This window comes from Podarcis cretensis (assembly GCF_951804945.1).
Source record: "Podarcis cretensis genome assembly, chromosome: 12".
Taxonomy (NCBI): domain Eukaryota; kingdom Metazoa; phylum Chordata; class Lepidosauria; order Squamata; family Lacertidae; genus Podarcis; species Podarcis cretensis.
Window position 1 is genome coordinate 60,096,885 of NC_137181.1, and position 26,465 is coordinate 60,123,349.

At 40.5% G+C, this 26,465-nt stretch overlaps 2 protein-coding genes across 3 annotated transcripts in view; one reads left to right on the forward strand and one right to left on the reverse strand.

The window, feature by feature from the left end:
* LOC307199728 (uncharacterized protein) overlaps window positions 1-26,465 on the forward strand; it is a gene marked incomplete at its 3' end in the record, with an annotated part of 327,020 nt that overhangs the window by 139,128 nt on the left and 161,427 nt on the right. The gene's annotated exons all lie outside the window — the stretch shown is intronic.
* Window positions 1-26,465, reverse strand: part of EGFR (epidermal growth factor receptor) — a 158,450-nt gene that overhangs the window by 48,169 nt on the left and 83,816 nt on the right. For both annotated transcript variants that reach the window (XM_079947522.1, XM_079947521.1), the window contains exons 2-10: window positions 13,466-13,617; window positions 10,673-10,850; window positions 9,758-9,919; window positions 7,281-7,349; window positions 5,693-5,811; window positions 4,251-4,392; window positions 2,531-2,647; window positions 1,568-1,694; window positions 1,398-1,471 (exon numbers count right to left, since the gene is read on the reverse strand). In XM_079947522.1, the coding sequence (XP_079803648.1) occupies window positions 1,398-1,471; window positions 1,568-1,694; window positions 2,531-2,647; window positions 4,251-4,392; window positions 5,693-5,811; window positions 7,281-7,349; window positions 9,758-9,919; window positions 10,673-10,850; window positions 13,466-13,617 (1,140 nt within the window). The remainder of the gene's footprint in view (window positions 1-1,397; window positions 1,472-1,567; window positions 1,695-2,530; window positions 2,648-4,250; window positions 4,393-5,692; window positions 5,812-7,280; window positions 7,350-9,757; window positions 9,920-10,672; window positions 10,851-13,465; window positions 13,618-26,465) is intronic.

The window sequence follows — 26,465 nt, forward strand, 5'->3', positions numbered from 1 at the left end:
TCGCTGCTCTGGCCAGAGCCAGAGCCAGAGCCAGAGCCGCACACGGAAACGCCGTTTACCTTCCCGCTGGTAAGCGGTCCCTATTTATCTACTTGCACCCGGAGGTGCTTTCGAACTGCTAGGTTGGCAGGCGCTGGGACCGAGCAGCGGGAGCACACCCCGCCGCAGGGATTCGAACCGCCGACCTTTCGATCGGCAAGCCCTAGGCGCGAGGCTTTAACCCACAGCGCCACCTGCGTCCCTATGTCTTTGCATTATTCACCCACAAAAGATTGAGGCTAACATGAAAGCAAGGGAAATATGTTTTCACACCATAGAAACAGCATACCAGAACATGCCCTAATCATGAGACTGTTGGGGAGTCCTTGCCTGCTCTCTCTCACACAATTCACGCTCAACCTCTATGATCAGAACAAGTGACTGGTAGCTTGATGTTTCTAAAACAGGGGGTTGGGCCCCATCAGTGAGCCTTGGGTCACTTTCAGGTGGGCTCAGTGCCGCAGCCCGCCCACAGCCTCTTCACTTGCCTCCCCCCCCCCCGCCTCAGCCGTGCTCTAAGCCTTTTGGCTGGACCAGTGCTGGCACCAGCAACTCCTTGCACGCTGAGTAAGGCTGGCTGAGAGACAAAGGATTTCAAGGGGGAGAAGCGGGGAAGGAAAGAGAGGCCTTCCTCCTCTGAGGGGATGGAGCAGGGGAGGTATTGAAAGAAATATGAAAGATGTGAAGGCTGGAGAGGAGCGGGGCCAAGAAGCAGAGATCAGGTAGGCTGCTGAAGAAGTCTCCCCCTCCTGCTGTGAGCATCTCCCCTCTCCTCTGGTCTCCCAGAACACAGAGATGAAGGAAGAGGGTGGAGCAAGAGAGATAAGACATGGAGCCTTAGATTGCTTGGGAAGGAGGAGTCTTAGAAAGGCAGGGAACCTTCAGCCTTTGCAACTGCCTCACTGGGGCAAGACTACAGGGAAGAGTTGCTGTGATCACTAGGCCGGAGCTGTTTTGGTTTCCATGAATAAAGAGTTAACTTCACTGACTTTTTGTGAGTTATTGCTGACTCGCTCCCGACTCCCATCTTGACATTGCATCTGCAGAAGTTCAAAATGTTTTCTGTTCACTTAGGGAGAAGCATTGCTACAAAGTGTGAGAACTCCAGGTGTAAAAATGTTTTGGTTCTATTGCTTCTGGTGTTAAACAGCATTAAATGGCTCCTTTGGGACCAAGTGCTATTCCAACTTATATGAATGTAAATGCAAAACATGGTCTGTAGCCTATGCACAATTAATTTTATTTGTATATGTTGGAATAAAAAAGTCTACTTCTTAACAGTAGATGCTGGTCTCCTACAATCTCAGTCCTTTTCTAATCTGAGAGATGAGGCTTTTAAACAACTTGATATCACTAACCTGTGATTTCTTTAACAGTTTTAAAGATATCCAGCTTCTTTGGGTCCAAGGGGGGTGTCCTTGTGTATGAATCACTAGAAGACAGAGAATAACAGAACCTTCAGTGACTGAGCTAATAGATAAGCCACATTTCTCTGCTCCACATTTGACTCAACAATAACTTAACTTACCCTGAAAATGATACTTTCAGAAATACAAGGTCTCCATTGATTGTAGTGCAATTTGTGAAATAGTCAATATTGGATGCATTAACGGCAATAACACCTTTAAAATCACCTGTTCCAATCCCATTGCAAACTGTTAAAAAGGAAAACTAAATGTTAGAGCTCAATGGGGGCTTCAGGTATACACCAGCAACAAGCTTCCGCACTTGTCAGTCCTGGAGGGCAAAGGGGAATAAATAGATATGTAACAAATGAACTTGGTCTCAAGTCATTTTGTTTTTGCTTTATTTGATACATCAATCATATCTGTAAAACATAAAAGCATAAGAAGAACCAGACATATAGAAACAATACAGAACAGAAATATATTTAAGCCAAACCGTGGCTTAGCACAAATGTACAGGCTCCCAAAGAGGAGACAACAGTCTCTTTATTCCCCCTGGTCATTCTGCTGTTTGTGTTTCATCGTTTGGTTTCGCATGTGTCTGAACCCAGACTCATTGTTTAACTCTCCAAGCCAAATTGTGAGCTTTAAATAAACAGAATAACAATTATCCTTTGGTTAAGCATTTCAGAACTCCATTCACCACTGCCTCTTTTTAAGGATTTACCTACCACTCTAAGCTCAAACCATGAATGAGCAAACAGGTGAGCTCCTGGTGATGAGACTGTGGCTGTTTTCCTCCTTCCCAGTCATTTTAGTGTGTGGCACTGAGCTAAGCCATGGTTTGACCTAGCATGTTGTTTGGGTTCATGATTTACCTTTCCCCAAAAAACCTTGTGCTGTGACCAGGGTTTGATAAATGGCACTTTTCAGTTTTGATAAGAATTTCTACTGCATTTGTTGAACTGTAATCTCATCCAAGACTTACTTCATCATTATTACTGTTTGAGATTATCACTGTAGTACTACAAAAGTCAGTCAACATTAGGGCTGCATCACACCCAGTGATTCTCTAGTTTTCATACCTTTGCTACAGGGGCCATCACATTTTTTACACTTCCGAATGCCATTCTGTTCCACTTCTGTAGAGTCTGGAGGACACGACCGGACGCATGAACCATGGTCTGTTACAACATAGTTATCTAGAAAAGACAGGGAGTAAGAATGGATGGATCAGTCTGTGTCAGTTTTGCATGCGTTTGTTCCCAAGACCATTCCATCCTGTCTCTGCATTAATCTGTGAATTGTTAAAAAAAAAAAAAAAACACCACACAAAACAATGTATTTAAGGATGTTTTATGTATTTTATCACAATGCATATTTTAATACATAATTTATCTCAATATATGTATTTCTAAATTCTTTTTACCCTAAAATGCACACTTTACAGTGGTGCCTCACAAGACGAAATTAATCCGTTCCGCGAGTCTCTTCATCTTGCGGTTTTCTCGTCTTGCGAAGCACGGCTATTAGCAGCTTAGCGGCTATTAACAGCTTAGCGGCTATTAACGGCTTAGCGGCTTAGCAGCTATTAACGGCTTAGCGGCTTTAAGAAAAAGGAAACAAACTCGCAAGAACTCGCAAGACGTTTCGTCTTGCGAAGCAAGCCCATAGGGAAATTCGTCTTGCGAAGCACCTCAAAAAACGGAAAACTCTTTCGTCTAGCGAGTTTTTCGTCTTGCGGGGCACCACTGTACATGCATTTATATAATTTCTTAACCCAAGAACTGTATTGCAAAATATGAGGGATAATTATGTTCTAATCCACATATTAGTTTTGGTGGTGTGGATCAGGTCACTTCATACTGCTACTCGCAGAAACAGAATTCCTGAAGAAGCATTAGTAGGAAGTCAAAAAACAGCACTTAGGCACTGGGAAAAGAGGAAGCAGAGTGGAATTTGACTGATCTAATTTGCCATTTCAATAAAAATGTACAAAAAAGTTATTCAAATGCACAACAAAAATGCTAAAAATTAAAAATGAACCAAGATAAATATTGTGTTTTAAAAAGAGGCTGAGAATGTCCCATCTGAAACCCTGAGCTTCCAGTCAGATGGGCCAATAGTGGGTATAAGGCAGTTTCCTATGTTCCTATGTGTACATGTAAAACCCTGAGTGGAGGAATGTTGAGATGAGCCTCACCAGCTGTCTTGAGCAAGTAGGGCTAGCAGAGATGCTCCCAAGTGTACATGTTCGAGGTACATTATGTGAGTACATTAAAATTCATCACACATTTTTTATGATGGGTGCATAATGTGAAAACAGTAGTGCTTCTTACAGTTTCCTCTAGATTCTAGAACTAAGCTTAGGGTAGCTGAATTAAAATTGGCAGCATACTGAAAGGAGGAAAGTCCAGGATTAGTGATTTGTACAGAGGTCCTGTGGGTACCCTGACTCCAGGCTTGCTAATGATGCTGCATCGTGGCATCAGGAGTGATTTCATGTCCCAAGTTCACTAGCTGCAAATGGAGGTTGGCTGGAGGGAGATGAAGTTAGACTAGTAAATTTGTGGATTAAATTTAATCCATCAAATAATGGAGTCATTATTGAAGTTCTTTCTCACAGCCATTTGGAAATTACCACTCTAGAATGAACAGCTGAGGGTTCGAGAACATGTGCATGAGATGCATACCAGAAATTAATTTGAAGCATCTTTGACAGAAGGCAGAAAGTGAACTTTCTTCTCCACAGACTGATTTATGTGGACAATTCTTTGCACAAGTTGCTCCAAAGCTAAAACTTACGTGGACAATTCTTTACACAAGTTGCTCCAAAGCTGTATTTTCCATCTGGGTTGTCTTCCAACTGATAGGTGATAATATTATACTTTTGCAAACTAGGGCAAGACTCCTTGCATGTTGCATCATCCCAAAACTTGCGACATGCCTGTTAATAAATAATGCAACAATAGTACAAGAGCAAATATTTTGTTTTAATACAGTAGAAAATGAGAAAATTTGCAATTTTTAAGGTTAGACTTTTATTATTTCTCAATCTGAAAGCTCATTATTATCTATGATTTATATAGCACTGTTGCTGTGCAAACTTTGTCAGCCTTGTAAAATATCTGTAATATAGGTCATTTTAGATTCCATGTACATTAAGAAAGCGGACTAATGCTGAATTGGGACTGAGACCTAAACATATGGTTGGATTCCTAAGCACATTTGCTTGGAAACATGTTTCAGTGAAATCACATATTGGGGTAGAAAGGAGGTTTCAAGATTGCCTGACTTAGATATCAGGATTTCATTTTAAGATGTTTAATAAGGGCACATACACAATATATTCTATTTTGTAACATCTACAGTTAAAACCCTTTTCTAACAAACAAATATTGACCAGCATAATAATAGGGTACTTGGGAATGCTTTTGAGCAGATTTTTTAAAAGGTCAAATTAAAGCTAACTAATACTTAGTTACGATATTAAGATATTGATGGAATTAGGCAAGGAGGCAAAAAACCTTAAAATTAAGTGCATAATTTATATACAGCCATCTCTATTAAATATTGGTGTTATTTTGCAAGATAACATATTATGTTTTGGTATGTGTTAAATTAAAATATAACACTGTAAAAATCATGCATTTTGATCCATCTAGTTGGCATGTATTATCATTCTTCAGATAGAGGTTCACTATTTAGTCTACATATCTAGTAAATATGCATTAAAATGCAGTGTTATTGAGTAAAGTGGTCAATACCATACGCTTCAACCTTCTTTTGCTTCTAGAATTAATTATGCAGCGTCAGTGAAACAATTATGCAAATAAGGAACAATATAGTTTATCATGGAATCGTCTGATAGTAGCTAGGATAATGGTGTCTAAAAAAATCGAGCTCAATACATATTCTACATCAATTCAAATGGTTTATTAAAACAAGGGGCATCATGTACATGCATAATTTGATCTGAAAGGTATCAGAAAAACAGCAATATAAACTTTGATAGATGTCTGGCTACCTTTTTTCATTTTCTGGATGTGGAGACAAGCCACAAGCATATAAGGTTCAATTTTATTTTTTGTAAATCTAGCAAATGTTGCTGTGTTTCTCTTCATTGTTTTTCTATTGGTGAATTGCAATAAACACTTTGTGAAAACTAGGCATTTCAGCTTAATTGTTTGCAGACTGGGTTACATAATAGTGACATAAATTTATGTAGGTTTGTGTAGCCTTCTTACCAAGCAATCACTCTCTCTGGGACCTGTACATCCTGCTGCACACTGCGTATGACAGCAGTCACTTGGCAGCCTCCCCTTGCATCTGCCTGAACATTGTGCTGCACAGTCAACCTTTGTTACTGAAAGACAAAAATGCCAACATTTATTCATTTATCTGTTGTTTTATTCAAATAATTATATATACCACATACTCATCTCTAAGCAGCGTGCAAGAAATACAATACAGAAAAGCTAAAAGCTATAATACCAGACTTCTAGTGCCTGTTGCAATAAATAAAATATTCAAAAAGGGGGCCCGTCTGACTTCTACTGGAAGGGAGTTCTGTGAGAGTGGACCCCCAATACACATGGCTCCTGGTGGATATGAGCCATTGCGGACCATTAACACTGAATCCCCCAAAGACCTCAGTGACTGGGAAGGGAACCTAAGTGATCAGATGGTCTCTCAGGTAACTTGGAGTCAAGTTGTTAAGGGCCTTGTTAATTAATTCAAGAACTCTGAACCTGGCCCAGGAGCATATGGGCCACCACTGCAAGACTTTGAGCACCCATATTATGCTCTGGCAATACTTTGTCCACACCAACAGTCTAGCTATAAGGTTTTGCATCAGGTGTGGCTATTGGACCAGCCTCAAGAGTAGCCCTACATAGAGTGCATTAAAATGACTGAGTCTTGAGGTTACCAATGTATGAATCACTTTATCCAGATCATTCCTGTCAAAGAATGGCTGTAGGGTACCAGCTGTAAGTTACTCCTAGCCTCAGAGGATACTTGAGTTCCGAGCAACAAAGATAGATTCAGAGTACCCTCAAACTCTGACCCTGCTATTTCAGAGGGAGTTCAGCTGCATCCAGAACAGGCTAGTGGCTGATCTACAGTGCCTCAGTCTTTCCAGCGTTCAAGCTCAGTTTCCTGGCCCTCAACCACTCCATCCAGACAATGGTCTAAATAATGCACTCTCTCTCCTGATGTTATGGAGAAGTAGAGCTGTGTTTCATCAGCATCTTGATGACACTTTGCCCCCAAACTCTGAATGACCACATCTAGCAGCTTCATTAAGCAGCATGGGGAACAAGATAGTCCCCTGCAGTACACACCATAATGCAAAGGCCATGCAGCTGCTATTCCCTGGACACAACCCTCTAAGCAGGAGCAGAACCACTGGGCAACAGTGTCCCCAATGCCCATCTTACAAAGCCAGTCTAGAAGGCTACCATGGCTAATTATACTAAAAGCTGCCAAGAAGAAACTAATCCCACAAAGTTATGGGAAGGCAATTCATTGTACACAACAGGAGTTGCAAACAACGGTGGCATCAAGGGCTGCAAAAAATTAGGTGGAGTGTTGCAACTGGTTAAGAAGGAGCCAGCATTACGTCTGCATCAGTCAGACCCAGTAATTGGAGTTGAGGTGGGTCTATACTATGTGCCAGTTGCATGGAAGCTAATGCAGCCAAGATTTAAAACAAGCATCATTTCAGATGATATAGAGCAGAATGGCAAAAAGAAACTCTTGCTAATGGAAATATTCCTCATTAAAACATAAGTATATTTTAAAATTGAAAGAAAAATAAATGTTTATACTTACTTGTTTGGCAGTTCTCTAGTCCAGCAGCCCAGCAATGTGCTCTTGTACAATTGGGATGACACTGTTGGCCTAAGAAAGTGGGGAATATATATTAGAGAAAACATCAAGTGAACAAATTTTATTCCATGGGAATCTTTTTGTACTTTGGGGTAGACTGAAATGTAGTTTGGGCAAGGTTGTGGCAAGCTTTAATAGCATGTACAAGGAGCTTGGTGCAGAGAATTGGTTGGGAAAGCAGTGAAGGACCTTGAGGAAAAGTGTTATTTTGCTTAATGGGAGAGGTGAATACTTTGCCAGTAGAGTTTGGGACTAAGCTGTGAAAGATGCAGCGGTCAAGGCTGGAGATGGTCAGAGCAAAGATTATACCTAAGGGGGCTGGTAGGAATGGGCATTTGGCTTGAAGAACAACTTTAATGCAAGGAGCAACAGATAATGGAGAACAAAGATAAAGCCATTCATTCCCATATGTCTGAAGACATTAATAGGCTTTAGGATGCTGAAAATATAGCCTCAGAAATGGCCCCCCCAAAGGTTGGGTGTCGCTTAACCATCATCCAAGCAAAATATAAGGGGGACAGTTGGATACATGCATTCCTGCTGCTGAAGAGAAGAAATTGGTAAAAAGGTATTTTGAGCAATAATTTAAAAATGTAATTAATCAGTAGACCACAGTCACTTCCAACATGTTTATTCTATCTGCTGGATAATTTGTATCCTCACTTAAACTTGTCAAAGTTTACCAGAAGCTTGGTTCTGTTGTTTGAGCTCCGACTTTTAACTATACACATGTGCAAGCATGAAGAAAGCAAAAGATATTTAAAAAGAGCTGATTCCACAGTCCCTTTTCTAAGTGAACTATGAAAACACATATAAAAGAGGGTTTCTCAACTGACTGGGAACTAGATTCTCTGCAGCTTTATGTAGCCATAGCATAGTAAATAAAGCAACATCTGGATCTCCTGGGGTTGTAGACCTGTAAAGGAACAACTCTCTCCAGACTGATTTTTGTTGGGAAGGGCATTGCAGAATACACATAGCTCACCAGCTGGGCTAATTTTGGGTAAACTTACAATGTTTTTATTGGCAGTGGAATCCACATTTTTGAAGGCTTATTCTCAAGTTTGGGGGGGGCACACATTGGATGGGTGATTATCATTATTATTAGTCATGATTGGTGTTGTTACTTCACATACCTTTTCTCATCTATCTTTCTTTTTAGTTGCCTATGTTCTAGAGATCCTTTTTTTATATTTGGTATTTATGCTGAACCATAGATGTATATAAAGGTAAAAAGGTAAAGGTACCCCTGCCCGTACGGGCCAGTCTTGACAGACTCTGGGGTTGTGCGCCCATCTCACTTAAGAGGCCAGGGGCCAGCGCTGTCCGGAGACACTTCCAGGTCACGTGGCCAGCGTGACATCGCTGCTCTGGCGAGCCAGAGCCAGAGCCGCACACGGAAACGCCGTTTACCTTCCCGCTGGTAAGCGGTCCCTATTTATCTACTTGCACCCGGAGGTGCTTTCGAACTTAGGACTACCTGAAGATAACTTTGAAGTCAAAAGGTGGTTTTGATAAAGTTTTATCTAAAGGTGGTTTTAATAAGTTTTTTATTTATTGAGTTACAGCATTGTTTAAAATTTATTTAGTATATGTTAATTACATAATTTTATTCACGTTTACTATATAAAATCATTTTCACTGATTCTTAGTCAAGTGTACATGACTCAAGATCTGATCCAAACTTGTTATTTCAACAACTGAGTTTTGGGCCTTGAGCCTCAAACGAAATGTCTGTAACGATGTCAGAATGTGGGACAAAGCTCAAAATAATGGGACAGCACCCATTATATATTAAATAGTAACTAGAAAGGTCAGAGGGTTCCTACCACCAAAAGAGCACAAAGCAGGTCCCTAGTTATTATAATTGCGTGTAGGTTTTTGTGGGAACTGTCAGCAAGGCAGCTCTTCATTTCATAGAATCATAGAATTGGTGAGTTGGAAGGGACCACGAGGGACATCTAGTCCATCCCCTGCAAGGCAGGAGTCCTTTGCCCAACGCAGGGCTCAAACCCACAACCCTGAGAGTAAGACTCTCATGCTGATTTGTATACAAGGCAAATACGATGTGATATACACACACTGTAGTTTGAAACAAGGCAAATACCATCAGTAACTATGAATGTGTCATTTTATTTAACAAGTGCCTTAGTATCATGCTGCTATTGTGGCAAACTCCTGCAGTTATTATATCTTCATTTTTAATTTGAGACTGCACTCGTTTAAGAAACAGATTCAACCATAGCTGTCAACGTTTTCCTTTTTTTAAAGGGGAATTCCCTTATTCCAAATAGGATTCCTCGCAAGAAAAGGGAAAAGTTGACAGCTATGGATTCAACATCCAGTGGGCTGGCGCTACTTCAATAGGTTTGTATAATGTCAAGAATATATACATATATGGTTTTTCAGTTTATACTTACATGTTTTATTGTCAGTTCTTGGCAATATTTCTGTTCTTTCAGTAGGATCAAACTGTACGAAACCTTTGCTGCTTGTTTTATCGACAATGTCATCCCAAAGAACATTATCCATGTTGCAAAGATAAGGATTATTGCTGAATTTTATTCCTCCATTTAGAATTTCTGCCAAAAGAAATTATGGCAAAGACATCAAAAATGATATGGTTTCCTTTTCAATCTAAAAGGGGAAGAGGAGGAGGAGGAAATACGTGTGTGTGTAGACAGATAGTGGTGAGTCTCTATGAGCCTACTGACAGTACTGCATTTGCGTCTAGAAAGCAGGTTCAGACCCCATTATTATTTTCATATTCCTGTGTGGTTAAAGCACTGGACTTTCCAGCCCATTTTCCCCATCTGTAAAATCGGAGTAATATGTGTTTCCTCTTAGGGGTCCTGGGAAGGTTTCATTGATTAGCAATGAGAACACACAGGTACTGTAGCACAGTTAGCAAAAGGTGGATATGATTAAGAACTAGGTCATGGAGTGTCTTAAAATAAACTTCAGTTTTTCAGACAGAGTATTACTGTCTGTAATATGGGGACAATAATACTGGTTTCTCTTACAGAGCTGTTAAATGGTTGGCTGAGCTACTGCTGTGAGATGCTGAGGACTCTTATATGTACTATATCAAAGCTACCAAAGCTGTTGTTGGGAAATGCATAATTCTTCAAAGATTCGTGCATCATGACAGGGATTCTCCTCATTTTATATCTCACCAACAAATTAACAGAAAGTTGAGTTAATATACCAAGTGCTGAGTCAATTCCAAATCATTTAAATGACAGATTACAAACCCATGTTCTGCTAAAGATTGAAGGATTATTGGGGGGGGGGGGTTAATTTTTGTTTGCACCCTTCCATCCTGAATAACTCACCTGCTAAGCGTCTCATTGGCAGCTCTTCAAGCCCCCTGACATCGTTGTAATTTAGCAAAACTGCCAATGCAGCATTTTCATAAAGGGTGTTCCCTCGGATTATCTGGAGATTCTCCAAAGGAATGCTTCTCACTGTGTTTATTGCTATAAGCACATAACCAGCCACCTCTTGTATACTCTGGAGGATAGACAACAGGAAGGCAGATATTATTAGTCATTTTAGGCTATGTCTTAAAAGCTATTAATCTTGAGGTTTTTCCCTTTACTCATTTAATGTTAGCTAATAATATTTAAGAAAACAAGCAAACGAAAAGAAATTAAATTCTGTACAGGTGGCGATCATTTTGCATGGAGGTTCCATTCCTGACCCCTGCACACACTGATGGAGTGTGTATAAGCCCGCCCCCCCTTTTTTGGCCACTTCCAGGTCAGCAGTGACAAGCATGTGTGTGATTGCACGTCAATCGGACACACAAAAAATGGTCACTGCCTGCACTTATTTCAAATGATACATGGTTACTTCTGAAGACAAATTAAGAAAGGTGGTGTCTTCTAGTAGAAACAAAAATATTTCAAAACCTCTTCAGTAAATTGATGGAGGCACAATATCCCTAGTATGCTTTTTTCCCCTGTGGTGGATGTGTTCTGTGGCTGCAACATAGGGGCATTTTATTTTTTAGTAATAGACTACTAGCCAGCATACTGGCCCTATATTTGAGATAGTGTTTCTAAACACTTTTCTAGATACTTACAGCACTTGATTCATAAAGATGTATTTATATAATATATTTTGGATGCCTCTTTCCACTTTTTATCATTCCATAGGTACTTGCCCCAGGTACTTCCACAGGTAGTCTCCACCGGAAAAGGCAGCAACCTTGGATTGACACCTGGTGTCCAGATTTCCTGGTTTATGAGGTGTGGAATGAGGTGGCAGGAATTCATGCCTACATCTAAGATATTGCTACCCCCCACCCCACCCCCAGATGCAACTGTCTTCCAACGGGGGGAGAATGACTTGGGCCCTTGGAAGAGCATAGACATCACTTGGTATGTAATTGAGGACTTAGAAAGATTCTTGACATCGTTCCCTATCACACTGGTTGGAAAGGCAGTGTTGATGTGGTAGTCCCAACCCTGCTAGCTTCAATCGGGCCAGAAAGCAGGCCAATTTTGTGATCAGATGCAGGGTAGATCACTTTGGGGGTCGGGTGATCCATCAACCTAGCATCACATTCGATCAGGAGGATTAGCAGCAAGCAGGTAACGGCTCAATTGGCAGACAGGAATTGGGTAAGCTTAGATCTTGAATGGAGGGTAGGCTGTAGCCTCCGCCTGCCCCTCCACAGGTAAGGGTATCCTGTTAAAAGGATCTGGGAGGAATAGCTCCTGTCCAATACCCAGATGGGGGCCAGGGCCATTCCACTCCACCAACGGAAGCCACTTGGGGGATGGCCAGATTTGACGTAGGTCATAGGGAGTTCCCTGTCTGCTGGCTTCACCCTTAGAGACACTGCCAGCGGACAGGCTGGAGTGATATTCACAGTGGCTTACCTCAATGCCTATGGCCAAAGCCTAGACATCTGTAACCAATAAAGTTGTGGCCTTATTTGATCCCATAAAACAAACATACTGTGTACTGTATAGTTTTTAACCCTCAGAGAACGGGGTGGTCACGAAGCCTTGACACACAATGAATGGTAGAACCAACAAAATGCTAACTGAAGTCAGTAAGCAATAAAGCAGTCACCAGAACAGGGATTAATGATTCTACAAACCCAGATATGGCCACAACTAATACAAACATCTGGTCACAGCTAATCATTACAACACCTTGGCATATCACTAAAAGAAGAGCCCTAACTTTGTGGCTAAGTTATGCTAATATAGGCTCTTCTTGGGAAGAACACTCTGTAAACTGTGTACCAGAAGTGAAAGAAATCTTTCATCCATCTTATCCAAATTTATATCCGATTTTTCTTGCCACTCACAGTGGTGAGTCAAATAATCATTATAAACATGATATAAATACATATATGAAAACTTTGCACGCTTCAAGCTTTCAGAGGGTAGATCCAGAAAGTAATAGATTATAATAATTAAGGAGGAGTCAGCTTTACATGTTCCTTTTTAATGCAGTTTTTATTAGGGGGCTTTTACACATCTTACAATTTGTAGCTTTATTTCATTTGCATTTGGTGGGTTGTCTATAAAAGTATTTTGATGTTATTCAACAGTACAAATGAAGACTATAAAATGTCTTCTGTACTCACATAGCATTGGAAAACAGATTACGGTTTAGTGCTAAATGCACGAGCTGGAACAAGCCAAATTATTCCAGGGGAGCTTATTTTGCCAACAGCAAATAGAAAACATACATGTATGTACACATCAGCCCGGGAGTTTCTAGGTCTTCTGTGTAAAGTATTAGTTTGTTTGAAGTACAACAATTCCCAATAGCTGGAATCCTTGGCACACGCAGCAAAAATGTGTGTGTTTGGGGCTTACTCCTAGAAAGACCCTCCAACCTGCCCTTGCTCTATTACGCAGAGACTCCAGTTGCTTATTCCAAAAGCAAAAGAGTGGTGTGAACAAGCAGTTCGTATGACAACAGGATGTGGCAGGATGGTATTTTAGGAGGAGGAATTTGGTCTTTGACAAAGTGCCTCCTCAAAAAAACCAAACCAAACCTAGTTGCTGACTAAGGTGTACGTTGCTGCTTCCTTAGGTTACAACATGCATTTTTCTTCTCAACTTCATCTGAACCAGAGAAATACGACTCATTGCACTAACCCTCAAGAAAGTAAGGTTATAGGTGTGATTCACGTGAGTGATTTCTAGATTGCCAAGCACCACCTCGCAGCCTTCATACATTCTCTTCAGACTATTGTAGTGCTCATCCACACTTGAAAGCTGTGTTAGCTTGTTGCTGGTTCCTTGGCAAACTGTAGAGAAGAGAAGAAGAAAGAAGTCAGGACTTACTGCCAGCAGAATGGCAGAGCCCCCCAGCCGGATGGGTGGGGTATAAACATATTATTATTATTATTATTATTATTATTATTATTATTATTACATGCAGAGTTTATGGCTGCTGCCTTAGAAATCATTGAGTATCCAACAACATGACAATACAATACCACACTTTGTGGTTTTGCGCGTTCTAATAGTATAAAGCATGTTTCCTTAAAGTAAAATTGTTAGTATTTTTGTAGTTGGGGAACTTTATCTCTTTCTCCTACTGGAGATGTGTCAATTATTGCCTACGTGTCACAAGAAGAGCCCTGAAGCTGCTGTACCAGACCAAAGGCCCACCGAGCTCTACGCTCTTGTTTTCACAGTGGCCAACCACTTGAGATAAACAGAATGGAATTGGGGGCATTTACAAACTGAAGCACCAACCTGGAGAAAAACGCCCAGTTGTAATGAAGTGGGATAACACATTTCAGTCAACTGTACTGTATCTAGCTGCCTTTGCTTAAAATATTTTAAAGCTTGTTTTCTATGGAACAGTATTCAAACGACTTACAAATCATACCCCAAAGCAATAAAAAGCAGCAGCAAAACAATATAATCATTTACATATTAAACGGGAGTGAAATGATGAAACGTATATATAGGATCAATAGCAGTATCAATATAGCAACAAGGAAAGTAAAACCAGAAAACCCACCAAAAGCCTTTACTGCTTTGTGTTTCAGTCTTCAACATAAACTTCAAGGTGCCCAATGTGTAAGGTTTATTGCACTGACATGGTTTTGGCTGGGAACCCAAATTTATTCCAAGAGATCTAATTACTCATTTTCAGTGTGGAATGACTAATAGCTCTACACGTTAACAATTAAGGTTATTATGGGTAACGGGGGGGGGGGGAATTAGTGTGTGTCTCACATTCTATTATTACCTATACGGCAAAGGCAGAACGACACACACAGGCAGCTATTTTAAACTTATTTAAGAAGAATAGCACTTAAGTTCATCTATGTGAAATGCAAATTGTAATTTTGTATATGACCTGCTTAACTCATCAAAGCCCTTACTTTGCCAGGGGTAGGGGACTCAATTCTCCAATCTGGTAGAAGGCTATTTTTATATATCTAAAATTAAAACAGTGCTCCACTTCATGTCAACCACAATGGTGGAAAGAGACCCGTGTATAATCACTGCCAGTGATGCCAGTGGTGCAAAGTCTATTTTTTCTTTACTTGGGAAGGAGCACATTATCTGCAATATTGCTGGCAAGAAGTCAGCCATGGCAGACAGAGACCCCATTTGCTTGCTTCAGCAGCCAGTCACCCAGACCAACTGAATGCAGAGCATCTCAGAGCCTTCTGGCAGACCTGGCTGGCTACGATCACTTCTGTATCAACCAACAGGTCTAGAGACCCACAGAGTGGTGGGTCATTGCCTGACACAAAGGTCCTGTTTCAAGCTCTTGATGCACATGTAACCAACTGCAGAGAAAGAGACCATGATCTAACAATGCATCAGAGGGGATTGTCTGAGTGGCTGATGGGGAGAATTAAATAAGTTTTGGTGGTGGCCAACTTAACTTTAAAAGGGGCTAGATAAAATTCACAAAGTTTAAGGATGTCAATGGCTATTATTCATGATGGCTATATGCTGCCTCAAGGAGCAGAGGCATCATGCTGGGAGAAAAGCTGTTGCCCTCATAGCACCCTTATGGGCTTGCCATTGTGGCCACTGTGGGAACAGGATGCTAGATTAGTGGCTTCCTGTTTCGGTCTGCAAGATCTCTGGTCTGCAGCTCTCCCACTAGCGGGAGAGACTCAGGCGGGGGGAGGAGAGCTTCCTGGGGGTGGAACTCCAGAGGGTATTCAGGAGGCTGGGGTACTCGCAGAGGCCTGGAGAACTCCTGTGCCAAGTGTCAGGTGGAAGGGGACGCTGGGTCTCCAAGTCTTTGTCGAGATGAGGCAGTCTCCATGTCCATCTCCTATAATGGCCAGGCACCTTTACAATTCAGAATATTGGATTAAAACCTGAAGGAGTGCTCCATTCAAGATGTTACTAACAAGATGCCATTTTAATTCAACTATCAAATGGAAGGAATAAGGTCTGATTTACAATTCCTGCCATAGCAGAGAATGGATAAAAAGAGAGGTAGTGTTATTATTATTTTTTACTACTACTATATATGAGGGTTAAAATCAAACTTCTCTGGCTTAAAAAACACACACTTTAAGTAAGGTTAATTAAAAGAGATTTATGAGGCTGGATGTTTGTGAGCTAAAACTGGGTGTGTGAAGATTTGAGCTACTTTGGTAATTGCTTTGAGACGGTGAAGAAGGGGGTTGGTGTTGGAGTTGTGGGGAGAAGAACAACCCACCTCTAATTGACTTCATGGGACTTTGAAAGACTATAAGATCTAAAGATGCAATGTAAATGACAATGTTATAAATACCTAAAGGTGCAGATTACAATTTTCAATGCTGATGGAGGATTATCAGGTCTGTTGAGAGCAGGAGGAGCTCTCAGGAAAAACTGTAAATGGTCTAGTGGGGGAATCTCTGACTGTGATTCGGATTGTAAGGAAGAGAGGAAGAGAGTGGAATAGCTATCTGAGGAAATATGATCTCCTCCTTTGTGGAGTCAGATGTGTGACCTTGAGATTCCTGAGGCTCTGGCTGGCAGCAGATCTTCTGAGACAAGTTGGAGAAGGACTGTTTATGGCAAAAATCAAAACATGGACAGTTATTGAAAGAGGCTTGTGAATGGAAGGAGTTTGACAAAGTGGACCGGATGATTAATAATTAAATTTGATATAATCATGGATTGAAAGCAATATGCATGCACACATAAAGAAAAAATGTTTAACTAATATACATACAGGAATTGAAAAATGGATAGTTGATGAATAAAGTTTTATAAATAATAAAAATTAAAAACCATTGTAAAAATAAGAGAATTATTGGGAATGTGGAGTTTTAAAGAGAGAATGGGATTCTGAAGCAGCAATAAGATGAATTTATGGACACATCAAAGAACGGACATGGTTTTATGGGGAAAATGGTTTTATGGGGGAAATGGTTTAAATTGTATTAATTTGGTATACTTCGTTAAAAATTGAAAATCAGTAAAAAGATTGTGTGTGGGTTTTTTGAAAAAGGATGCTGGACTAGAACAGGACTTTGGTCTGATCCAGCAAAGCATTTTTTACACATTTTAAAGGAATGTCACTAATAGCAAAACTAATAAATTGTGTTTCTTCTCTGAAGTGAAGGCTTGGTGTAGTAGTTATTTATCAACTCTTACCACATTTTCAACATTCAGAACTCTTTTCAATCTTTAACTAAGGTCAGAATACAGTGTTCATTCTTTCAAATGAATTTTCACACGTAACCTTGAATTGACTAGGGCAAAAGTAACAAAATGTTTTTGATGTTTCATTTTGTGTGATCACTTTAACATACAAGGTCACAAAGATGTTTTTGATGTTGGCTCATGGCACAAGAATGATCAGTCTTTATTATGAATCGGCAGCTTTCTGCTGGCTGAAACACTGGCTACTTCTTGAGAACACTGACATTTTGGACCTGGAAGGGTACGACAATAGCTTTGGTTGGCATGCATACTTATGGTATGACAAGGTAAAGGTGTACAAAAGTTTTAAAAACCATATTGTGAGGAAAGCATTGTATAATGTTTGGATTAGATATAAAGATCTGCTGGAAAGTAAAACCCCTAGGTGGGTGTCACCAATGGAAGCTAGGGAAGTAAAAAAGCTTAATATGGACTCTAAATGGCCAAAATATCATGAAATTTTAGAATATGATGGTGAAAGGGTGAAACTTCAGAGTTATGAGAAACTAAAGCCTAAGGTTCGAGACTGGTTGCATTACCATCAGATAAATGAGACATTTAAACAGGACAGAAAAATAGGATTTCAGAAAGAGAAGTCAAAACTAGAAACAGAACTGTTGGAACCCAATACTAAGAACTTATCAAAAATGTATAACTTGCTGTTGAAATGGAATACACAGGATGAAACGGTGAAATCAGCAATGATTAAATGGGCACAAGATATTGGTCATGATATTATGTTTGCTGACTGGGAACAGTTATGGACCACCGGTATCAAATTTACTGCATGTAATGCTTTAAAAGAAAATATTATGAAAATGATCTATCGGTGGTACATGACCCCAGTCAAGCTTGCAAAAATTTACCACTTGCCTAATAATAAGTGTTGGAAATGTAATGAGACTGAAGGCACTTTCTACCACCTTTGGTGGACCTGCCCAAAGGTTAAAGCTTTCTGGGAAATGATCTATAATGAAATTAAGAAGGTCCTTAAGTGGACTTTTCCTAAGAAACCAGAGGCTTTCCTCTTGGGCATGGTTGGCCAAGTGGTGTTAAGGAAGGACAGGAATTTTTTTTATGTATGCCACTACAGCAGCAAGAATTCTACTGGCAAAGTATTGGAAGACGCAAGAACTACCTACTCTGGAAGAATGGCAAACAAAGGTGATTGACTTTATGGGACTGGCCGAGATGACGGGCAGAATCCGTGACCAGGGGAAAGAGACAGTGGAAGAGGACTGGAAGAAATTTAAAATATATCTTAAAAATAATTGTAAAATTGAGGAATGTTAAGATGTCAGGGGGTAAGAGGTAAAGAATTGCAGCAGTAATCAAAAAAACTAAAGGAATCTTTATGAAAGGGAATTAAGAGGGTTGCTAAAGAACTATTAAACAAGGATGCAGGGATGGGGAGGTATGGGGAAGTCAAAAGAAAGAAGGGTATGAAATGATGAGATTGAAATTATACTGTTTTATATTGTTTTTGTTATCTATCTGAAAAATGAATAAAAATTATTAAAAAAGAAAAGAAAAGAATGATCAGTCGGATTAAAAGAACTACTACAGCATAAACAACTCCTTTAGGATTTGGACCTCCCCACAGACAGGATTAAGGATATAGGCTGTTAGAGATCTAATGCCAACAGAAGATACATCTGGAAGAAAACCTCAATAACCACACCCTGTCGCTCCTTCGTTTTCAGGCACCCCTGCGATCAATATCTGGTTAGTGGGACACAGCATAGCCCATAGGGCCCGCATGTTTGCCATCGCTACTGGCAGGGGAAACAGCCTGGGGCTCCCAAAAAATGTTGATGTGATATGACATGATTTCATGCCCATTGTGATGGCCAGAGCTGCATTGCATGGGCCCCCTGATGCATTGGTTGTTCATCTGGGGGAGAACGACTTGGTTCTAAGGAAGGGCATTGACCTAACCTGGAACTTCAACAAGGACTTTGACAAGCTTGCTGCCCTATACCCAGACTTAACTTTATTCTGGTCCCAGGTTTTGGAGAGGCGTTGTTGGTGTGACTGTCCTTACCTGGTAGCAATCAATAGTGCTAGAAAGAAAGCTAACCGTGCAGTCGCACAGAAGGTGCAACATTTGAATGGCCATGTGATACGACACCCTGCCACCACTTTCAACCAGGAAGCCTTGTTCCAATGGCAGTCATCTCTCTGATGTTGGAAATAATACCCAGGTGAATGATACTGGAGATGGCATCAGAGATTGGCTGCAGGCATGAGGGTGTTGGCAGTAAGCCATTTGGGCTCGATTGGCGGTTAGGCATTGGGTAAGCCTTTGTTTAATGGTGGGGAGGTTGTAGCCTCCGCCTGCCCCTCCTCAATAAGGGCATCCTGTTAAAGGGATCTGGGGTGTGTGGGTGTGGATCCTGTCCGATGCCTGGATGTGGGCTAGGGCCATGCCACAACCCCAACAGGGACCCCTCATTTGATGTAAGTCATAGGGCTCCTCCTACTGGTGGTTTATCCTTAGTTAGACTCCCTGCAGACAGGCGGGAGTTGAGATATAGTCTGGCTTCACCCAATGTCGAAGCCAAACTGCTCACATCTGTAACCGATAAAGTTGTGACCTATTTTATCCCATAAACCTTAAAATTTGAGTCTGTGTGTTTATTATCAAAGGGAACTGCAGGGCCTGGGGGCTTGACACGTGATTGAGCTGGTAACACAAGAATGACGATGAACCTGTGATTCATTTCCTTTTTATTCAGAATTGAGGTGTTCTGTACATTACAATTTCCTGTTCAAACATCACCTAAGCACACTCTTGTGCAAAGTTATGGGAGGCTCTCAATTCAAAATGCAAACACAGCAGGACATCAAACCACCCATATCTGCGTCAGAGCTTGCTCTGTGAGCAACATGTAGAGGCATAATCTTCCTTCTGGGTTTACTATCTCCAACTATTCAGAACTCTACTCATCTGGGTCCCGAGCCTCTGCTTTCTTTTCCGTCACTCTTTGGCTAATAATTAATCACAGCTAACCTGACAGACTTAATATTATATTTATAAGCAAAAACAGTGTTTAGCAAGCCAAATGCAAACATTGGCTTGGCAAAAGTAGGGAGAAGGGGAAGAGGAAGTGCATCTTCTATGGTCAGTGATCTGCTATTCACATTTAATTACAAGTTTCATAAAGCTAAATGAAAAAGAACACAGCTTGCTTCTCTGACTTCTATAAGCAGCAAAATCCCTAAAGTGCCTTCATCCTTGTACATCTATAAAGTTCAATCTCCAGCCTCTCCCATCCCTAAGAAGCAGATAACATACTGAAAACAAAACCCCTCCACACAAGATACCTAAAAACCTATGTCAGTGCCAGCTTATTCCTTGTAGAGCCATAGTTTTATGTTTCTTCCAGAAGACCTTGAGCACAGTTCAAATAAGATTGTCATGGAGCAAACCAACAGACACCAAAAACTGCTTGCATGTGAATCACAATTTGTAAGCAGTGAACCATGAGGTTTGCAGTTATTGCCTGGAACATGTCTATGACAATAACAGCTGCTCTTTCACGTGAATTTGACTTTGGCAAGCCTTCACTGGGAATAGAATTCCTCAGCTGAGGAGGCTGGCATTTTCTATTGTTATTCATACAGGGGCTTGTAGGCTAATTTTCTCTTGTGTTTACAACTTTCATTTTGTCTCCAGAGCCAGGATGGGTCTCCACATCATGGCTTCCTCTAGAAGTTTAGGCTTCATGTATGGATCCAGTAGCTAATGGTAGCAACTGGGAAATGTCAAGTGCTACTTCAAACACTGTAGGTGAGAACTCACAGAAAACTGTCTCTTCTGGGAGGAGGAAAAATCTTCTGAAATTGCACTGATTGTACAAGTTAAGCATTTGCATGAACTGTTATTTGTCCAGAAAAGCTTCGCTGGACAACACCTGCCTGCTTCAGATCATGTTATAATATAAAAACATACAGAAGATTCCTCCTCCCTTCCTCCTAACAGAACAAATCATTTGAACAGAATGGATACATGGACCTTGTATTTTCCACTACACCGATTGTTGGGGAAAGAGTTATGACTTCGAAGTACAGTCCATCACTTCACAGACTCAAAAAGCACAAACATGTCCCCTCACATTTTACTGTGGTTTGCTGATTATCTGCACACATGACAAGGAGAATGATGAGTCAGTTTTGAAAGAGAATCCGTTTGAAAAGTGGTCTGCAAGCACCTGGGCTCTTGGTTTTATAGTGGGACAACACTGGAATAAAGAATAGCACCTCTCTGCATACATGGGGCAGGGCCACCCTCTCCCATAAATGTCAATACAAAAACAGGAGGGGTGACCAGTAAGTGGAAACCTCAGTTACTCCACTTTTCAGCTAACAGCAGTATCAGGTGAAAACAAGTGCATGCTGATTTACACGCAAAAACCATTTGAAATAAATTAGTTTGAACACCTTTAAAACATTAGTCAGGCTACTACCACTAATGCTCACAGTTGTTTTAAGACATTGCACTGCCTGAAGTGGAGCTCAAGTGGGGCCCCCAAAACTCTTACAAAGAGTAAGCAGAACTCAATTCCTGCCTTCGTCTTTGAAATTACCCTACGGCAGCCTTTCCCAACCTTGAATTGTTCAACTTTTAAATGTTTTATTTATGACTACTTTTGTTATGTTTGTGATTATGGAAAAGTTTTCATGTTATAAGTTGTCTTCAGCATGGTTTTAACTATGGAAAGGCAGCATACAAAAAAAAAAAAATAATGATGATGATAATGGATAGTTTAAACCTGAGGCACAGCAAGGTTCTCCCTCTCCCTTTCTCCTTATCAGTTATAGCAATAGCAATAGCTCCTGTATACATTTCATTCTTTCTCTCATGGTTCACTTGCAAATACAACTTTCTTGCACACATTTCAACTTTTAATTTTACTATTTCTATATCCCCCCCCCCAATATACACATCCCCAGTGCAGTACTGTTGTTTATATTTGGGCTAGCCCTTGATAGAGAAGGCTTATGTATGCTATGATATAATAATCAGAGGCAAAAATAAAGAGTCTGTAAGAAAATATTTTTATAAACCCATCAAGTTTTCTTCTGCCTCTCTGTATCACAACATCATTGCACAGTGAGAAAATTGCACCTAAGCAAAGCATGATTACACCTGAAACAACAGTATTTTTAAATTGTCTTTAGTCCAAAAAGGTCATGACTTGCTTGCAAAAAACAACACACTTCAAACATTAAAAGATGCTGCTTTAGTCAAGCTGTGCAACCTTGCTGTTTTGCTTCCTTATATGCTGTCTCAGGGTCATTTTCTTATTAGCACTCCTTCAATAGGAGCTGCATCTATCAAACCCCTTTGATTTTATGCCAGAAATATTATTTTCTCTCTTCCAGCTTTGATGGAGATTAAAAGGCAGAGTATTCCATAGCTCAACATGCCAGAGAGAGAACTGTTATTTTGAATTGTGCATGCATTTTTACAAGCTGAACTTATTATCCAAACCTAATAAATCATTTCTCTCCTTGGGGGATGCACCTTGACTTCTTTGCAATGGGACTTACACACAAAGAAACTATCAATTCTAGTTTCTAGACATCCTTCCTCTCCTTCACAGCCTAACCAAAGAGTAAACGTTGCTGAAGGGTTTTTATACATTTCTGCTACTCTAACTACAATCGGATCAATTACAAAATTAAACTTTTTATTCATTTAAAAACACTAGAAATGTTATGATTGGTTTACTAATACAGTGGTGCCTCGCAAGACGAAAAGAATCCGTTCCGCGAGTCTCTTCGTCTTGCGGTTTTTTCGTCTTGCGAAGCAACCCTATTAGCGGCTTAGCGGCTATTAGCGGCTTAGGAAAAGGGGGGGAGCGAAAAAAATCGCAAGACTCGCAAGACGTTTTCGTCTTGTGAAGCAAGCCCATAGGGAAATTCGTCTTGCGAAGCGCCTCGAAAAACGGAAAACCCTTTCGTCTAGCGGGTTTTTCGTCTTGTGAGGCATTCGTCTTGCGGGGCACCACTGTACAGCTTGCTCTAGATCAAATGCAGAACAAGCTACAGCACAGCAAAAGAACACATTACATAGCATTGCCACCAGCGATTTGGAGAAGGGGTGGGGCATTGTCCACATTATTACAAGCACACAAGAAGGTACTTCTTTCAATCTACAAGGTGCCAGAGTGTGTGCCAATGTAGAACCAGGGCTAGCATAATGGGGGGGGGGGGCGGGCGGGGCGAGCATTCCTGGTTTTCTTCCAGAGTTGTCAGTAAACAGTCTCAGTTGACAACTGTAGGGTGACAGTTCAAATGAAATTCCAAATCACAGCCTATATAGTTCATATTTAATGGTAAACCATGTTTGCTATTAAATTAAGGATGAAATAAGGCAATTCTCATTTATTTCCCCCCATCCTCTGAGTCCTGGAATGCATTCTGCTGAGCTCTGGCAAACAGTTTTGGTATAGTCTGCAGTTTTATTAGTGTTCGTTTGAGACACATAACTAACGGCAGTTACAGGTAGGTGGCCGTGTTGGTCTGCCGTAGCCAAAACAAAATAAAAAAAATCCTTCCAGTAGCACCTTAGAGACCAACTAAGTTTGTTATTGATATGAGCTTTCGTGAAGAAGTGTGCATGCACACGAAAGCTCATACGAAGAACAAACTTAGCTGGTCTCTAAGGTGCTACTGGAAGGAATAACTAATGACAGTTCTAAAAAAAATAGATAACATTTTAAAAATGACCCTAATATTTTATTTATGCATGCAACCACTGCCACAAGAATGATATTTGCCCAAAAATGTAAAGAAGAAGAAAAAGTCCTGGTGAAAGAAGAATGGTTAATTAATCCACTATGCAGAAATGGCGAAACTTACTGGAAGAATAAGAAATCAAGACAACAGACTTTTTATCAAGGAATGGAAATCATTTACTGAATATTTACAAAATGTAAACAAATTAAGACATTAGCAGGATTATTGCAGGATTAAAACATATATGAACTAGATGAGGAAAAAAATAAATAGAGTTAACTGGGATATGCAGAAGGGGGGAAGAGGGTAAATTCATTGAACCGCTGAAAGAGGGGGAGGGAAATCGAAGTTTGATATGTGAGAATTTTTTAATTTCTTTATTGAAATGTTTATTTGTTATAACTGAAAATTATAAATGAACATATTTTTAAAAATGACCCCCACCCCATGCTTTCCTTGCAGTATTAAAGGTGATGAGACATTTTCCATTCTCCCAATGCAGTTAGAAGATAATGGGCAAGTAGTTTGCCTACTACTATACTACCTGGTTTTGTTTTCTCCTTATCACATTTTTAAAAGATTATTAATCACCTTTACACTATTCAAAGCACCCAAGGAGACTGTTTGTTTGTTTGTTTGTTTGTTTGTTTGTTTGTATGCATGCTGCGCATGAGTGGGTGGACCCAGCCACTCTGGGCAGCACAAAGCATAAGAACATACTTATATAATGAAAACAAAGAGGAACACTTGGATAAAGCAAATGACATTTTCTTTCTCTGCATACTTGCCAACTTCAGTTATTATTTCTGACACTAATCCCTTAATGGAAAACACAGAAGGCAAAAAACAAAACAAAACACAAAACAAAACAAAACTAATAATAACATTACCAGATAAACCTGCAATGAGCAAACAAATATTCCAGAGAAGTCACTGCCCTAATGTTGAGGCTATATTTTATTCTTAATCTACCTAAAGACCCTAACTTCCTAGAAAAGATAGATTATGAATCATTATATGACTGATTACAATTGGGCAAGCAACACTATAGTATTTCAAAGTGCAGTGCAAATGTGGAAATACATACAGAGAATGAGACGGATCACTCTACAGGTTTTTGTTGAAAAAATGAACCACTGAATAAGAATTTTGAAATGGTGCCTAGAAATATCTGTAGAAAGGATTCCATATATGAAAATAAATATGAGATATACTGAAGCTAAAATAATGGTATAACTAGTTCTGAGCACCCAGGAGGACTTTGACTTGTTTTTTCTCAGAAGGCTAGACACACACACACCCCGTACCACACTGCAAACTGATTTTGAAACTGAGGGGACTTTCAAAAGCTACAAGGCATCACCAGGTGGTGAAAGTTCAACTGGGCATGCCAAAACCACTGAACACACTTACAAGTAGGTTTTTCAACTACGACTATCAATTTGACCTTGCATTCTGATGAGATGGCTACTGACCTGCTCTAATGGGTTAAGAGTTATATATACAGAAAATTTAAAGTAACATAAATTGTCAGACCCAAAAACAGAAGACAGGGGTTTGTGGATTGGTAAACAGAAACCTTCCTTTCTGTGACAGTTTTCACTACAAAGAGGTAAAGAAACTGCCTATTGTATTTCATGTGCCGCATACGGCGTTTCTGTGTGCTGCTCTGGTTCGCCAGAAGCGGCTTAGTCATGACCTGGAAGCTGTACACCGGCTCCCTCGGCCAATAAAGTGAGATGAGCGCCGCAACCCCAGAGTCGGTCACGACTGGACCGAATGGTCAGGGGTCCCTTTACCTTTACATCTAAACCACAGAGCCTAGGGTTTGCCGATCAGCAGGTCGCCGGTTCGAATCCCCGTGACGGGGTGAGCTCCCGTTGCTTGGTCCCTGCTCCTGCCAACCTGGCAGTTCGAAAGCATGTCAAAGTGCAAGTAGATAAATAGGTACCACTCTGGCGGGAAGGTAAACGGTGTTTCCGTGCGCTGCTCTGGTTCGGCAGAATGTGACCCGGAAGCTGTACGGCCACATGACCCGGAAGCTGTATAAGCCAATAAAGCGAGATGAGCACCGCAACCCCAGAGTCGTCTGCAACTGGACCTAATGGTCAGGGGTCCCTTTACTTTTATGTTTATCATCATTACAGATGGTTCTCCATGCTGTGAAATGGAGGTCTATACAAAAGCATCACACTTTAAAACGAGGTCACTGATTAAAGTAATGGCTCAAAGGACTTGCACAGTCACACTCTGTGGCCAGAGCAGGAGCAGCTGAGTTTCCTCAAGATCCTGATCTCAAGATTCTGTCCACAGAAAGTTCTTGGAAGTGTTGAGGTCTGATTTATAGTTATAAAATCCGGGTGTTATTTATTTGCAAGTAGGCTAAAAAGTGTACTGTGTGAGAGTCACTGCTTGGGAGACCTGCTGTTTCATGTAATGAAGATACTGTATAGGAAACAGGAAGGTGATAACTTTCTTTGATTACCTGATTTTGGACTAGTTACAAAATGCATACAAGTATACAGAGTTTTGTGATGAAGGGACATAGACAGAAAATTGCAGCTCATGGTTCCTCCTTGGCTCTGAAGTGGGAAGGCCTTTTTGCAGAACCCACGAGTATTGGTCCTCCTTCAGGCCATGAGGTTCCAGTTTAAATTCTAGAGTCTCTAGCAAAGAACTGGGAACTGGTTCAGTGCTTATGTTATTATACATAAGCTTAAAAGCCGAT